General features: G+C 46.6%; 3 protein-coding genes across 12 annotated transcripts in view; 1 reads left to right on the top strand and 2 right to left on the bottom strand.

The window, feature by feature from the left end:
* Positions 1-13,407, bottom strand: part of FANCD2 (FA complementation group D2) — a 63,821-nt gene extending 50,414 nt beyond the window's left edge. For 2 of the 9 annotated variants that reach the window (XM_041118682.1, XM_041118677.1), the window contains exons 1-6: positions 11,274-12,050; positions 3,664-3,765; positions 2,801-2,935; positions 2,116-2,183; positions 1,135-1,238; positions 553-616 (exon numbers count right to left, since the gene is read on the bottom strand). In XM_041118682.1, coding sequence (XP_040974616.1) covers positions 553-616; positions 1,135-1,238; positions 2,116-2,183; positions 2,801-2,935; positions 3,664-3,765; positions 11,274-11,322 — 522 coding nt within the window. In that variant the 5' untranslated portion in view covers positions 11,323-12,050. Of the gene's footprint in view, positions 1-552; positions 617-1,134; positions 1,239-2,115; positions 2,184-2,800; positions 2,936-3,663; positions 3,766-4,561; positions 4,679-4,851; positions 4,894-11,273; positions 12,051-12,210; positions 12,243-12,787 lie in introns of those variants that run through there. The other 7 variants (XM_041118678.1, XM_030043670.2, XM_030043671.2 and 4 more) reach the window with 7 other exon arrangements.
* Positions 5,000-10,771, top strand: EMC3 (ER membrane protein complex subunit 3). The gene is made up of 8 exons (XM_030043685.2): positions 5,000-5,245; positions 5,472-5,529; positions 6,325-6,418; positions 7,123-7,227; positions 7,922-8,003; positions 8,155-8,234; positions 8,851-8,933; positions 10,522-10,771. Exons 1-8 carry the CDS (start codon positions 5,091-5,093, stop codon positions 10,648-10,650), a joined length of 786 nt encoding a protein of 261 aa, XP_029899545.1. The 5' UTR covers positions 5,000-5,090; the 3' UTR covers positions 10,651-10,771.
* An 89-nt stretch (positions 13,408-13,496) lies between the features above and the next one.
* Positions 13,497-16,714, bottom strand: part of USP4 (ubiquitin specific peptidase 4) — a 52,991-nt gene continuing 49,773 nt past the window's right edge. For both annotated transcript variants that reach the window (XM_030043676.1, XM_030043677.1), the window contains 2 exons: positions 16,133-16,221; positions 13,497-16,010 (listed from right to left, as the gene is read on the bottom strand). In XM_030043676.1, the coding sequence (XP_029899536.1) occupies positions 15,909-16,010; positions 16,133-16,221 (191 nt within the window). In that variant the 3' untranslated portion in view covers positions 13,497-15,908. The remainder of the gene's footprint in view (positions 16,011-16,132; positions 16,222-16,714) is intronic.

The following is a 16,714-nucleotide window of genomic DNA, read 5'->3' as shown; positions in this document are numbered from 1 at the left end:
CTTCAACTCCATATACATCTTCAAGCAACTTGTATACAACTTAACAGAACTTGTTCTTGCCAGCAGGTTGCTCAGTGTCTTGCCCATTTTTAAACACCTCCAAGATTCAAATTTCTCCAATGATGGAGGTTCCATCACCTCTCTAGCCTATCTGTTCTAGCACTTAAGGAAAACATTCTCTACAGTGGAAGTGGTTATACCCTATCAGAATTTCCCATGGTTGACCTGAGCCATTGTCTCTCATCCTGCCCCTGTTCACCTTTGAGAAGAGTCTGGCTCTGTTTTCTCCATACCATGTAACTAGATATTTGAAGACCACAAGATCTCCCTTAATCTTCTCTTCCTAAGACTGAACAAACCCAGTTCCCTCTGTCTCTTCTTGTATGCCATGTTCTGCAGGCCCTGAGCATCTTTGTGTCACTAAATTGGACACTATTCCAGATGCAGCCTCAGCTGCCTCACAACCAGTTCTATTAATTCTCTACTTAGATAAGCAAAAGGATCCCTAAATAAATCAACAGCACTGTAAAGAGCAAACTAAGGTGCACATACCTGTAAGATCTTAATTCCAAGAAGCAGTTTAATGAGGCTTTCACAATACGAGTGCACCAGAGTCCTGCAAGATGAAAGATTCCACTACAGTTGTAATAAAAACATGTTAGGAGAACAGGCTGTAACTCTTTCCATTCGCGGTTTGTTTGTTTTTTTTTTTTTTTTTTTAAAACACTTACAACAACTTATGGTAACACATGGTAACCACAGACGCACACAAAAAAATGTAAAACTGCATTTTAGCTCTGAACGAGCTTACTCTCTACAAGACTAGTGTGAGCTGGAACTGGTTGACCTTCACCAGCCTTGTCAAAATTTTTTTCCCAGTATTTGGTTCGTGCCATAAAATGCCATGGAGCCCAACGCATGCCACAGGCAGCTAGTAAATTCCGTGACTTACCGCTTTAAACTTACTGCTATCAAATAGCAAGGTATTACACTAGCCACTTTTGCATAACAAACAAGTCTTGTTGTGTATCAGCTGGAGCTATGGCCTTTCCCTCCACTCTGCTCAATGTTATATGACATTTAAATAGAGACCGGCTCTGACTGAAGGGGGAGACAAAATGCATTTTCTCTGACCTCGACCCCTCAGTCCGTACGGGAGTACACGGCAAGAGACAGTTCTTGAACTGGTTTCTGTCCTTGATATGAGATTCCAAGCCGCTGATAAATTGCTTCACAACCTGCAAAGCAGAGAGAAGTTATCCACTTCCTGAAAAGATGCCCCCATCAACTGCTGTCTTTTAGGATGCTCTTTGAGAGCAGATGATGAGAACAGGGAAGAGCTAGCCAGGCAACTGCAAACAGAAATTGTGATGGAAGGAAAGCTGGATAATAAATGAACTCTAGTCTAAACCATTTCCAAAAAGAAACACTTGTTGTTCCACAAAATAACTCTAAAGCAAGTGTCTCACATTTTACTTTGATTTAAAAGGGCTTTGCCTTTCTTCCTGTTCAGCTGAGACAGCAACATTTAACGTGACAAGAGCTGCACCCAAAAAATATTTGCAGGATTCAAATCACTGGCCTCAGGACTTTCACACTGGGCTTGTTGATTGGAGAGGAGCACCACATTGTGGCAGTTTTAATGGTGCCAGCTCCCAGCCAACACAAAATCAAACACAGCTTCCACTAGAAAGTTAAGCAAATTATTTTTCTCCCTTAAGAGTCTTTGTCTATTGAATAATATTGCCAGTTAATTACTTTGACGGGCAAGGTGGTGGAAGTGCAGCACTTTTTCTTGGAATTATGCAAAACCAAACTTGGAGCATGCACACCAAGGCTGGTTTAACAGAGACACATGCTGGTCACCTCTGTGTCTAACTATTCAGACGTAACAGCTGAGAAGAGACAGATACAGCAGAAGGACAATGGGACCAAAAGGCTGGGACAGCAACACTGAGAGAATTAGAGAGTCTGGACCACAGAAATCCAAGATAAGCTACCATGTTGCACACTTTTGTACGGGACTAGCAGGAACAGGCAGCTGCATTTGCATCTTTTGCTACACAGCAAAGAGTTTTAAAGCTGGCTCCTGCCAAACCGTAGTCCGTTACTTACACTTGGGTAAGTAGGGTGCTTCTCCAGGGCAAGGTGGAGCTTCTTCTGGAAAGCCATTTGGTCTACAGCTAAGGAGAAAGTTTAAGAAGAAAATAAAGAACCAGACATGTTTTATCCATACAACATCATAACATCAGCTACACTAAGTACAAGCTCTCAAGCCTATCCACCAATAATTCTGCATTTGCTCTGTCAAGAAGTCCAGTTAGCAAAAGCCTGAGTGGTATCACTACTTGTGCGTTCTCCAGTCTGGACTAAGAGTAGCTAACGGCACTAAAAAGTCTTAATAGTCGAATTCCTGAAGGCCTTCTCTGTGCTGAAGTGCAACACGACATCTTCGTCTTCCTGTTTCAGAGCTCCTGCCTCTGGAACTCAATACTCTAACCACAGATGCAGTCTAATCTTATTCCATGTACCCCCAATAATCTTTCAGAAGCCTTCTGACTCAGCATGTATACACCCTAAAAGCTGGTATAATGAGTTTAGGTGATGCACTGAATTCAGCAGGAACTGTGCAATTCAAGATGTATATAACAAATAAGAGGCCAGATGAGGGTTTAATTGAACTTTGGAACAAGCTGGCTCAAGCATTTTTGCTCTGCAAGTAAAATGCATCTTTACTTTGTACCAGTCATCTTTGCAGGTTTTCAGACACAAGCAGAGAGAGCAAGTGTTAAACCCATACCTATTTCATTCTGTCCCTCCCCAACTTTCAGTATAATTCCTGATGTTCTAAGGAGCTCTTCAAAGACTCCCTCATTCTCCACTCCACCATGGGCAGAGGCCTTTTCCGTATCAGAAATCCGCGACTTCTTTGTTTCTGAGAAAACAAGACATGCTATGTCAAATATACTCTGTAATAAAAATAGCAAGGATTCTTCATAAAAACAACTTATTAAAAATTAACCTTCTAGTAAGAAATTAGAGGAACACAGGAATACACTTATGGGACCAGACCAACAAACTGTACTGCTATTTGACAGCAGTCATTAGCCGACTTGGATGCCAATGCACAGATCCTATAAAGCGGTTACCCCCGCAGCATGACACCAGAAAGGAACATTTCTTTCTTACCCCGTAACCAGAGACAGTTAAGATACATGTTCAGTGGCTGACTCTCATGGGAGACATACCCACTAGCAGACTATGAGCAACGCTAGAGCGCATACTGTTCTCTGACCTGAAAAGCACAAATTTAATCTAAGTTCTCCCACCAGACCTCCCTCTTAGGTATCCACCCATCTGCTAAAGCAAAAAATAACTATCTTCCGTCCAGCTACATAGAGAGGTTATTTTGGTTTGATTTATAGATACCAGTTTTGATCAAATATGATTCGCAGACTGCAAAGCTCAAGATTGTAAATGCTGATCAAAGCTATGCGAACAAAGGGACTGAGAACAGATACGGCACTGCTTTCAGCATTGTTGTTTTATTGTGATTAAAAGAGGGGTTTAAAGATCAACAGTGTCAGTAACAATTAGCATTATCAGAACTGCCTGGGGGCCGCTGCCTCTACCAACAGGTCTCTATTCCCCATAAGATTATAACTGAGCACCTACTCGGCAAGTCTGTCTTGCAGCTCTCTCCAGAAGCATCAACTTTTGACAATTTCCTTTTGGAAACCATGGTAACAAAACCTTTGTTGTTGCCTATAAAAATGCAGGAAAAAGACAAGTGAGCAAAGGAGACGTGACTTTAATTCAGGGTTTTTTAAGCAAATCTAGAATGTATTAGTGAGCAGTGAAGGGAAATGCTCCAGAAACTGAAATCGCTCAAAGAAAAGCAAATTGCCTGGTTAACCAGTTTTTCTGCTGTACAGGTTGAGATTTTAGAGCTTGTCATATTTAAATAGTGTAATACATCACTTTTTCTAAAATTCAGTTCCTCATAAAACAAGGCTTAGCTTTTCTTTCAGATGCCAGGCAAATTAAATGGCAAGTTAAAGTGAGTAGCTAGGAGGTCTCACATAATATCCATTGATCTAAACTTGTGATCCTCTCCCCATACCCCCAGAAAGCTACAAAGGATTAGCAATTTAGTATCCACGAGCCCAACCATGTTAGCCGACCCCGTTCATGTTCCTAACCCAGTACAACCGCAAGAAGAGTTCTGTCAGCGCAAACCTCCACCCAACTTGTCCTCTTCTGGTGGGTAGCAGTGATTAAAAAGAAAAAAATAAATCTTGGCTCACCTTTAAAATCGTTAAAAAAAGATGCTTGATCATCTCATGCTCAATTTCAACTCTTTGGCCGAGGCTGTTAAAACAAATTCCATTAAATATCAGGGTGGAAGCAGCACAATTCCCCAAAAGAGCCCGATGAGCCTTTAGCGGCTCTTCGGGACCCGCGGACTGACAGGCCGAAGAAGAGCGCTCACTCCCGGGTAGTCCTCTCCGTATTATACCTACTCCCAAACGCTTGGAAATTTCTGTGGCAGCCAGCTTACCTCACCTGAGCGTTTATAGGGCACTATGGGGTAGATAAAGCTTACATCGCCCTGAGCTTGCTTACGCCAGCTGCCTCAGCCGGGGGGGTGGCCAGCCGGATGCCGAGAGCAGCCTAGCGTTTCAGCAGGCAGCCCAGCTCTACGGCCGCTTTTCCGCTCTTCCTAACAAACGGCCACCCAAACGGGGCTCGGAAACGCCGTCCCGAACCACACCGGCCTCGGAAAGCGCCGCCGGGGCCGGTGGGCCCGTGTGGGGCCGGGGCGCGCTCCCCGCGCCGAGGGACCCTCACCTGGGCTGCCGGGGGGCGGCAGGGCGGCCGCCGGGGCCGGGGCGCTGACCCGGGGCCGGGCCCGCAGCGGGGACAGCCGCCCGCTGAGGCGATGGCGCTCGAGCTTCCCGCCACCGGCGCGCGGTGACGTCCTTCCGGCGGCGGAAGGGCCGGGCCCGGAAGCGGAAGCGGAGCCGGGGCGGCCCGGTGGGCGGGCCGGGGCCGGGGCCGGGGCCGGGGCCGGTAGCGGCACCGCCACGATGAGCGAGCCCGAGCTGCTGCTGGACTCCAACATCCGGCTGTGGGTGGTGCTGCCCATCGTCTTCATCACCTTCTTCGTGGGCATGATCCGGCACTACGTCTCCATCCTCCTCCAGAGCGACAAGAGGCTGACGCAGGAGCAGGTGTCCGACAGGTCAGGGCCGCCGCCGCCGCCGGGGCCCCCTCGGCCCGGGCCCCGCCGCAGCCCGGGCCCCCCCCTCGGCCGCGGAGGACCTGGCGCCGCCGCCTCTCGTCTGCCCGTCCCTGGGTTCCGCCGGCCCCCGGCCCGGTTCGCTCCCGCCCGCCGGCCGCGGGGGGAGCAGCGGCCGGCCCGCTGCCGCCTGCGGCCCTGCCGCTAACGCCCCATGTCTCTTTTCCAGCCAAGTCCTGATTCGGAGCAGAGTCCTTCGGGAAAACGGAAAATACATTCCAAAACAGGTACGGAGCCGCGGGAGCGGCTTTGCGCTTTGCCGAGAGGGGAGCTGCGAAAGGAGCGCGAAGCGAGAGGCTGTGCCAGCGGAGTTAGAGGAGCTCCCGGCCGGCGGCGGCTGCAGCAGGGCCCCGCGGGGTCAGAGGGTCTGGCCGGGTCTCCCCTGGCCCAGCGCAGCGCCTAGAACCGCGGTCGGTAGCAGATGCGTAGGAAGCCCGGACGCAGGGCCACCGTGGCTTTTTCCTGCCGTTAACGTTAGCTTCCACTGCTTGGTGTTTTACCCGGATACTAAAACGAAGCCCGCGTCCAACCCATCGTGTTTAATATCTGCCAACAAATACAGAGGGATTTAATAACAGCTTGGGATAAGGAGGTAGTCATACAATGTTTAGTTTGCTGAACTAAAAATCTCTCATTCATATTGGCCCAGTCGCTGCCAAGTATGTATGGTGTAAAATCCAGAAGTCAGCTGGGGGGAGCGAAAATGTCCGATGTACCGGTATCAGTACTGAACCAGCAAGAACTTTGCACAAAGCACTAAAAGCTCTTTAATGAATGTGGATTCTTCTCCAGAGAAGCCTTAGAGTTATTTTAAGAATTTTAGAAGGCCAGAGAGCTGTTACTCTGGATCCAGGGAAACAGAAAAGTGAGGAGCTTTAGAGCACGCTGGCAGTGAAGTACCTCCCCAGGAAAGAAGGATGTGTTACGAAAGAGCTCATAAGATGCCTGCATGTCTGAGCAAGAAATAATGCTTCTGTTCTTTCATTTCTTATGGTGTTGGCATTGACTCTTTTTGTTTTCAGTCTTTCCTGACCCGGAAATATTATTTTAATAACCCAGAGGATGGATTTTTTAAGAAAACAAAAAGAAAGGTAGTGCCTCCTTCACCAATGACAGGTACGTTAAGGTACCATAAATATAGCTGGGCAGAAAAACTATAAGTTTCTGCCAAGGTGGGAAGCTGAACCAACTTTGCAAAGAGCTCAGTGAATGTGAGGGAGGGCATGGGACTGCGCAGGTGGGTACTGGGGAAGAGGGGGGAGCGAGAGCCCTCTCTTTGGTAGCGACACGTTAGGTCACTTCATTTTGCTTAACTTCAACCTCCAGCTGCCTGCAGCGTCTCACAAGACCACAGCCATCTCAGTGTTGCCAGAAATGAGAAGTCCTGCTCTCACTCATGTCCTTTCATCAGTTTTTTGCACCAGCTCCTGCAGGATCTTCTCTAAACTGATTTAACTTTAATTTTAACTTAATGTGGCCAGAGACCTCAGCAGCCAATTAGCTGGGTAGTTCATTGTCCCTTTTCTAACTAAATCAGCTTGGAGAGGGGTCAAGCAAGTCCAGCAATCTGGAGCAAGGGATGGGGTCAGACACAGCAGAGAACACAACACCCTTCTGGCGGCTGCAGCAGCAGCGTCTCATCTCATTTTGCAAAGTATTTTACAACAGTGGAAACTAATAAGATAATGGGATAGATAGTGGGATAGGACTGTTATCTCTCATGCAGATTCTTAATTAAAATAGCTGACATTAGAGAAGTAATGTCTTGTTTCTCTTTATTGTGATACACTGCTACTTGACGTCAAATCTGTGATTTGCAGATCCTACCATGTTGACAGATATGATGAAAGGGAATGTAACCAATGTTCTGCCTATGATCCTCATCGGTGGTTGGATCAACATGACGTTTTCGGGGTTTGTCACAAGTAAGTGTCTGCAATAACACAGCCCATGGGTCTGGCCGTGTTTCTGATGATGACCTTGAGGGTCTGGGTTGCGCCAGAGATTTGCTCCTCTACCTGAAAGCAGTCGATTGGAAGCAGTGTGAATTTGGCTTGTGGCACTTCTGCTATTCGCTCCATGAACTGCGTTGATTTGCTTGCCCCATAGCAAAGGAGGGAAAATTGTTTTCAGAGTACTGGCCATGGTCACAAAGAAAATAGCTCATGTATTCAGGAACAATTGTAGTGACAAAACCAATATTTAAATTTATTAGAACTGCCTAAACGTCAAGTTGATACAGTGGATTTTCCTCTGAACCTGTCCAGGGAGTTGGTTAGTGTGTAATGCAGAGTATATGCATAAAAAATTCACAGTTCTGTTTTTTGTCTTACTGTTTATGTGATAACTGTTACCTTAACAAAAGACATTCCCCTTCACAGTCACTGAAACAATACCTATGATGGTTTGGTCATCTGATTGAGTTTCAAAAAGTCTTTCCATATTAAAATAAATACAGAACTACAGCTTTTTCAAAAGTACATGTTAACTTGTTATTGTATGCATTGCATTCAGACTACATTAGATTTAATAAAAGTACTATCTACTCGCTTTGCCATTTGCTTTGCAATTATGTAGTGTCACTTTGTGAAACTGGGCTTTTTTTTTTTTATCCTGCAGCAAAGGTCCCGTTTCCTCTGACGCTGCGTTTTAAACCAATGTTGCAGCAGGGAATTGAACTGCTCACTTTAGATGCGTCCTGGTAAGCCTGTGTCCTCAGTAAGCAAGGTCGAATATTCACTTGGAAAATTTTGAATGTGTTAATAACCCTTGAACGGTCTATGCGTGCTTCTGAAATGAGATCACAAGCCAGCTCTGAACTGAAATCAACCATGCTTGTTCTGATTTATCAGGGTGAGCTCTGCTTCCTGGTACTTCTTGAATGTGTTTGGACTCAGAAGCATTTATACTCTTATCCTGGGCCAAGACAATGGTAAGACACTGTCATTTCTGTGAAAGAGCCGGCTTCTCCTTCCATGGGATGACTTCTGAGGGAGGCTGGGGAAGGATTTCTAAATTTCCAGCCAAAAAGCTCTCAAAAACCTCTCTCACTTCTGTGAGGTTACTCTCCACTGGCCAAGTTTGACATCACCTGCAGCAAGTACCCAAATCTTCTGCACCAGCCGTTGGTTAACTGCTCGTAAACTTCCATGGTAATTAACCCATGCTTTCCTTCCCATCACATTGGTGTGCAGAAATTTTGCTCTCAGGCTTGCTTTTATTTCTAGCAAGTACCAGTTTAAAGGAAAGCTGCAAAGATTTCTTAATGCTAGATGTGGGTCAGGACAGATACTGTTTCTGGGGGTATTGGAATGCAGAAGACAGTATTTTCCTGAATTTGTCTCCATATTTTATGTAAACTTAGCTAAGATGTAGGGGGTGGGAAGAAGATGTCTTGTGAGAACTCTTCCTGGCACATTAGTATTGCATTCTGGGTGTTTCTGCAACTTTCTAGTCTATAGCTAGAAACCAGCCTGGTAACACTGAGCTCCAAGAAACTCTGTTTAAATGACACAAATAAAAATCAACCTCTCATTTCTCTTTTGTAGCTGCAGATCAGTCTAGGGTGATGCAAGAACAAATGACAGGGGCAGCAATGGCCATGCCAGCAGATACTAACAAAGCATTTAAGGTACAGTATTCCCACCTGCATTCCTGTTTGCTGTGAACTTAACAGGATTGTAGGCTGTATGTAACTCAGCCTTTCCCTGCGTCAAGTAAGGCAATTGCTCTGGATTCCTGTTCCTAAAATTAGAGCTGACAACTGGTGAAGGGTATGGAAGTTGCCCTGGGTCTGGCAGAGCCCTAATACCCTGAAGTAAACCTGATTAGTTAGTCATTCCTAATACAAAAGCTGAATTCATGTGCCATCTTCTGCTGTTGCAGAGGAAGATTTTTTTCTTTCCCTTGAGATCTAGTTCCAAAGGAGAAGCTGGCTCCCAAAAAGTTGTGTTAATAGTGCAGCTGAGCATAAGTCCAGCAGGCACACAGTGGAACTTGGGTAAGAAAATCAAGTAAGCAAGTTATTAGCTCAACAGAAAATCAGTCAGGATTTGACTGTGTCTTGAAGTTCTCCTAAGCAGTCTCTGTTGGCACTTGCTTATTAGATTGCCTCTACTTTTCACAACCCTAGTTTATGCATGAAGGGAAGGTCCTGGTTTCTGTTTTTATGTCCCATAGTAGAGATTTACACCCACACAACCTGCTGCCTGGGAAGTCAGGATGGTCTGCTCCTGCAGTTTCTTGTATTCAGTAACCTTCCTGGTTAAAAAAAAAAAACACATCACCCAGCCAGAGGCTCAGCCAGGGAAGAGGGTGGCTGCAGTTTGCAGCTCTGGTGGAGCAAGTGACTGTTCTCTCACAAACTGTCAGCATTGAGGCGCAATTCCAGCCAGTACCATGCGCCCTCCTGGCTCACAGCCCTCTGCTTCCTTTCCAGTACTGGCTACCCAGAGCAATTTTGCCATTCAGCCCTGTAGGGACCTAAACCTGCTACGTGGTCCCCCGCAGGAGCAAAGAGAGCAAGCCCATATTGCAGGAGAAGTGTTCTGGCCAGGAAACACAAATCTCTTGCTGGGCATCGCATGATATGATTTTGCAAGGTGTATGCAGCTTATTCCACAATACTTACTGGAGCAACACTTAATGGACTACGAGGAGGAGAGATTTGTATTCATAGGTGGTGGAAAATGAGTAGTGGGGGAGATCGTTCTCATATTTAAGATGAAATTCTGTTCTTAGGTCTTGGGCTACTATGAACACCTGGCTTAATGAATTAACATACTCTGCAGCTCCAGGGAGCTTGTTGGTTGGAGAACAGTCTAATGAGGCACATCAAGTCTGTGATCAGTTGCAAAATTTTTGGCCTGTAACTGTTTTTGTCAAATGTCTCTGAACTAAAGAATTAACTAACCACAAAGCACTTGACACCCCCCCCGCCCCAGAACAGAATTTGCTGCGTTTCTACAGTTGTTTTAGAAGAAATGGAGTATTCCAGAAGATTAGAAGGTTCTCAAAAAGTAGATAATGTACTTTTATTGACCAACTAATGCCCAATTAAGCATAAAACACTGAGAGTTGACAGGATTGCCAGGTTTTTAATAGAAATTGGGGGGGTTTTGCAGTTTTTAAGGTAAGTGCGTGCTGCTTTGTGCAGTTCTTGTCTAACTACTTTAATACTGTGTTGCTTTCCTTTCTCTACTTGTTTATTATCAATGCAGACAGAATGGGAAGCTTTAGAACTGACTGATCATCAGTGGGCCTTAGAAGATGTAGAAGAGGAGCTCATGGCAAAAGACCTCCATTTTGAAGGCATGTTTAAGGAAGAACTTCAGACCTCCATCTTCTGAATTTGAGAATATGCTTTTGTCTCTTCTTGTAAAAAAGTAATTTGAAAAGAAATCTGTTCCTTAAAACTATATAATGTATTTTAGCAAGGCTGAGAATAAAAGAAAAGCACCATGTTCAGAACTGTAGTTACCTAACTTTGATTTGAGCCCCAGGCCTGAGTGTGTTGTATTTGAGCCAAAGGCTCTCAGTGTGGGTTTCTAGCTGGAGTTCTGTTTCTATTCCTGGGAAACGTATGCTGGAGAAAAGACCTAAAATTTCTAGTTCTAGTAGACAAAGAGCAAGCTTGCTTGAGTTAAGGAACTTAACTTAAAACTTCATGAGACTGAAAAAGTATACAAGTAGTGCCTGTGTTTCTGGTTTTATCCTTTTGAACAAATGCATAGCTCGTTATCCTTTGCTTTTGAACAATTAAGACAACATCATCATGTTAGCTAATTCAAGACTGACTTAGCAACAAAGTATGTAATGCACCCTCAGATTCGGTTTCTGAAAGCAGTGGTTCTCCTTCCTCTTTATACTCTTTTTTTCCTGTTACAATAATTGGGGTTTGAAGCTTTCTCAGAAGAAAACAAAAGCAAGAGGGAGATACCACTTGCCCACAGCAAAGCGTGGGACAGCTCACCTTCCTCTTGTAGCCAAGCCTGCACCAAGGCTCCCTGGTGCTGCAGCATCCCCTCTGCTGTCTTCTGCCCTGGTCAATCTGCTGGTGGACACACTGGTGGTCGCGGGGGCAACTTCTGCAACTTCTCTGGCAACGGAGAGCCAGAGATGGCATTTCTCTGCAGAGGTAGCAAACACACAGACTATTTCTCCATTAATTTAATCCTTCCCAAGTCCATTTATAAGCACCTCAGACTGCCTGCAGGGGCCCTCCTGCCTGCCACACTCGCAGCAGGAGGTACGCGTAGCAAGGAAGGGTGCCTGGCTGTTCCCTGTAGTCCCTGTACAGCTATTTACCGTGCCAGGTGGGGAATATAAATACCTTGCTTTAACGCTCCTGCCTGACATCTTCTTGCACTGTAGAGAACAGGGAGCAACTGTTCCTGGCTCGTCCTTCTGCAGGAGCTCCTCAGATCTCTCTTCCTCAGGGAGAAAAGACCTAACCTGGGGAAATGCTTCTTACACAGAAGCTCTTCCATACTCTGTGGCTGTTGGTTTTTCCCCCTGAGCCCTTTTTTCGGGGGTGAAATTACACAGCCTCTTCAAAGCAGGAGCTGAGCCAAGTCTGAGACACAGCCTGTTTTCTGTTCTTGCCAAAATTGTCTCCCCTCTGAACAGGAGCCTTAGCTCAGAGATGTTCTTTCTGCCTTAGAGACCTCTTTCCTGAATGCTAGTAACAGTGCTTCACTGGCAACATGATTTGTGTTTCAGGTTATTTTTCCCTCCCCTTCGCAATGGGGATTTCATTTTGGTTCATGCCCTCTGTGTTCTTGTGTAAGTGTGCTGGTTTTGGCTGGGGTAGAGTTAATTCTCTTCATAGTAGCTAGTATGGGGCTATGTTTCGGATTTGTGCTGAAAACAGTGTTGGTATGTTTTAGTTACTGCTGAGCAGTGCTTACCCAGAGCCAAGGCCTTTTCTGCTTCTCACCCCACCCCACCAGTGAGTAGGCTGGGGGGGCACAAGGAGTTGGGAGGGGACACAGCCGGGACAGCTGACCCCAACTGACCCAAGGGACATTCCAGACCATGTGATGTCATGCTCAGCTGGGGGAAGAAGAAGGAAGGGGGGGACGTTCAGAGTGATGGCGTTTGTCTTCCCAAGTAACCATTAGGCGTGATGGAGCCCTGCTTTCCTGGACATGGGAAGTGGTGAATGAAGCCCTTGTTTTGCTTTGCTTGCGTGCACAGCTTTTGCTTTACCTATTAAACTGTCTCTTTCTCAGCCCATGAGTTTTCTCACTTTTACCCTTCCAATTCTCTCCCCCATCCCACCGGGGGGCAGTGAGCGAGCAGCTGTGTGGTGCTTAGTTGCCAGCTGGGTTTAAACCATGACAATAAGCCATTCCCGCGAGCCTGCACGCTGACACAAAATACCCAAACACCTCCACGTCCGAAAGCTGCCACTTTGCTTTCCCTTCTTCCCATGATGGGTTTCATGGCGTGCTTTGGAGGCCAGCATTTCATAGCGAAGCTCACCATCTGCTGTTCTACAGTAAGGCTCTTCCAACCATCTCCGAGGCTCCAGCTAAGATCAAGCTCCTCCACTATTACACCGTAATCACGACATGAAGACTTCAAACCTTCTTGCTGGGGCTTCACAGCCCACCTTGACCTGCAAGATTTTTGACAATCCCTCAGATTCCCTGCACGCACACCAATGCTAAATGAACACAAGCCTATCACATTTAATTTCCTCATTCTTTTCCAGCCTGCTCTCATATACATGTTCAGGTTGCCTTCAGGAGGAAACTGCAGTGATTTCAGGACAACTATTTCAGTGGTACAGCCACAAGCAGCCCTGATACCTCTGGAGAAACGGGACAGAAGGAAGGCTAGGACACCCCTCCCGAGATCCGCAGAGGAAGAGGAATGATGAGGAAGCTGTAGCTGAGGCTGCCCAGAGCCACAGAAAGGCAAGAACGGGCTTTGCTACAGCACCAGATATCAGCAACCCAGCGCTGTAAGCGAGAAAAGGCAACCCCTGGAGTGAGTACAAACTCTCAGATGTACAGAGTGGTGCAGGCAACGTCTGTTTTTCTCCCAAACCCCTACTGGCAGAGCAGGGAGGGGTTGGCTCCACAGGACTTGCCCTCCCCTAGCTGAAAGTGCTCCTGGAGCCCCCGCCATCCCCACAACCAGCAGTCTCAGGTCACATAATGAAAGCTGAAAATACAACAAAACCCAGTTTCAGTGCAAACCACTCTTTAATTTTCCTCTTTGTACAATAGAGCCAGCCACTTACAAAGTGCTAGTCTAAAAAACAGGTCTGGTATTACAGCACACACACACCAGCTGAAGCCCATCAGCTCAGAGGCAGAGAAAGTAAGAGCTGGGCCACTTTTTCTGCAGTACAACAACAGTCTGTTCAGCATCTGAGCATCGGAGACGTAGCCCCACTGATGTGTTTCTCAGTGTCAGCACAGGTAGGGAGGCAAGGAAGAGGACAAAGGCTATTTCAGATTGATTTTTCTTTTAAAAAGGTCTTTTACTCCCCTCCCTTTCCTCTCTTCCCCATTTTGGAATGCCCACATGATTTTCTTTTAGGGTAAAACAAACAAAAAAATGCTGATCAGAGTAACTCAGTGCAGTGCTACAGCTTAAAAATTGCTTTTTGGATGCTCCCCTCAGCACTGAGGAAAAAAACCAGAAATACAGTATTAAGAGTTGTAAAAATCCCAAACAACCCCAAAACCAGAACAGCAGAAGCAATTAAGCAATTCTGATCTCAAAATTCAAATTTCAATGCTTTAAAAGCAAAATTCCGCAGAAGAGGATCACAACACTAGTGTGCCAGCTAGAGGCAGCCCTCCCTCCTCCTCTCTATGGCCTCCCAGTGCCCTGGCTAAGGGGCTGCATAGTGCTGCCTTCCCTTCCCATTGCTCGGAGCCAGAGAAGACAGCGAGTAGCTGGCTGGGCTTTTGCTCGGCTGCGGCACAGCGGAGGTGCAGGGATGGGCACACAGCAATTTCCTACGGGGCTTGTTGCAGAGAGCTGCAGAAAGGGAGCTGAGGTGGTGTATTCAGAGTTAAATGGATGACCACTGTTATGCTGACCATCAGAGAAGGTTATGGTCAGCAATGAAGACACAGGGACTGTGCACAGAGGACTGAGTGGCTGCAAGCACGTATTTCAGCAGGAAAAAAAAGCAGGGGAGTAGCCTGTCTTAGCCTTTTGTTCTGCCAATGCACCTGGCTCCAAGAAAGAAAAACCCTCCTGTATGGTTCACCACCTTGAGCTAGATCTCTCCCTAAAAAACATAGACTAAGGCTCTAGATTTTTCCCATTTTTCAAATGGAAGACCAGTTCTCCACTGAGGACTGACCTGACCTAGTGCTCACAGGAGTCCTCATTCAAGAAGAAAGCTGGACTCGAGTCCTACAAGCAACACAGACAGTAAAGGAGGACAGAGGGAAGAGCATTTGCCAGTTGTGCCAAAAGGACGGAGCAGAACTATTGAACAGCTAAGGCAGAGAGACGGTCGGACAGGACCGTCACACCTGCACCCTCACAGAAGTTGAAGGAGCATGGGATCTAAAGGGCAGCACTCAAGGAAGGAGGAGAAAGGCTGAAAACTGACACAATCCATTGCATTGGGCTGTCATCCTTACAGGTGACACCTCTGGGGACACAGTGCTGAGCTTTGCTGGAGAAAAAGCTCCAAGGAGTCACAAAAATGACAAAAGGATAAAAATGCTGCCACTGCACAAACCATAGGAGAAATGGTGGAGGCAGAAAAGTGCTTACAGAGCAGCCTAGAAGTGGGAGGTGTGGGAGATGGATGGAGAGGACAAGAAATCGCCAACCTTATGGATGATATTTTCTCTGCAGAAGAATGGGAGCCAGAACAGCTGTATCCTGCATTGCTGTGCGGATCAGCCTGCACATTTGCAATACCATAGGCAGGTATGATTCGCTTCTGGTTAAATTTCCTACCTTACAGGATTCAGTGTTCACATGAAAAAGGCAGAGCCAAAACTGCCCAGAAGAGCCTCAAATGCATCAGTGAAAGGACACAAGAAAGAGAAACATTTCCTGCTTAGCAAGGGGACCAAGATGGCAGATACTGCGACAGACAGGCCAGATATACACAAATTCGAACAGCACTTCCAGAAAGGGTGCAGCAAGCCTCCCTGACACAGGCAGTGCCCAACAGCGACACCAGAGGGTTGGCAGGAAGCCCCCATGCTGATTCACAGAATCGTACCCACCGTACTCCTCCGCAGGCCCCTGCAAGGCTCAGCTGTGACCTGGCCTCCAGCTCAGGCTGTACTCTCCTGACCCCAGCTACAACCCTCAGCCCAAGACCCACAGCTGCAGCCCGGCTCAGCCCCAACCCCTGCCTCTAGCCACACAGCTCAGCCAGATTTTAAAAAGAACTTTATTGAAGCTCCAATATATATTATTTTTGGCCTCTAAATACCCAAGTATCAGCACCTATTCCTGGCTCTCCAGTGCTATTCTGCAACCCCCAGCACTGAATCTTTCAGTGCTAGATTTTCAGCTTGACTCCTACAGAAGGAAGAAAAATTTTCATACGCCTCAGGCATGGCTTTAGAAGAGCAACCGCTAACGTGGTGGCAAGTGCTGGAGGTGATGTTTAGTTGGTATCCATGCCGTCACACTCTTCCTGGGGAGGAGATGGGGCAGTATGTTCCTCACTGTTTCGGCGCTGATAAAACAGCACATACGCAGCTTTTGTCTACCAAACAAAGAAGAAAACCATCTGAAACAATCCACACAGCTTGGCTGGAAATGTAACGCCCAAAGCAGGGAACCGCACTTTCAGCACAAACTCAGATTAGCCTCAGGCCAAGTACTCACCACTATTTGGTCTTCTGAAGCCGCCGATACACTGCTGTCATCAAAGTAGTACCACTTGTCATTCACTTTGTTCTTTGCGTAGGCAGTGTCTGTTAGGAGAAGAAACTGCAGCTCAGTACTCCTGGGAAGACTGGTAAGTAACGCCACACCAGCTGCGCTGCACTAGCAATGCTCAAGACTCAAACTGAGTGTGCATGGGAGGCCAGGAGCTAGCTTTGACATTAACTACCCCAAACCTAGTTCACCGACATACACATCTTCTAGAACATGCTAGCTGTTCCAGCTAGTCTAGAACCATGTTCCACATACCAGACTTAGCCCTGATAGCAGAGATATAGGGCAAAGAAACTTAGGAAAAAAATTACAGTGTTTTGTTCACCCCCTTTGAGTCAGAGCTTTCCCAAACACACAGTTTAAGACTCTGCATTTTCATGTGAAAGAGAAGTTTTCTGTTGATGATGGATCTGATCTAGTGCTTGCAAGAGTCCTCACTCAAAAAGGAAGTTGGACTAAAGTCCTGCAAAGTCTCTTCCATCCAAGACTTCTGTGACTATGATCCCCAATCTCAAAACATATCCCCCT

The sequence above is a fragment of the Aquila chrysaetos genome, chromosome 20 (assembly GCF_900496995.4).
Source record: "Aquila chrysaetos chrysaetos chromosome 20, bAquChr1.4, whole genome shotgun sequence".
In the NCBI taxonomy this organism is placed as follows: Eukaryota; Metazoa; Chordata; class Aves; order Accipitriformes; family Accipitridae; genus Aquila; species Aquila chrysaetos.
This window is presented reverse-complemented; position numbering and strand designations above follow the sequence as displayed.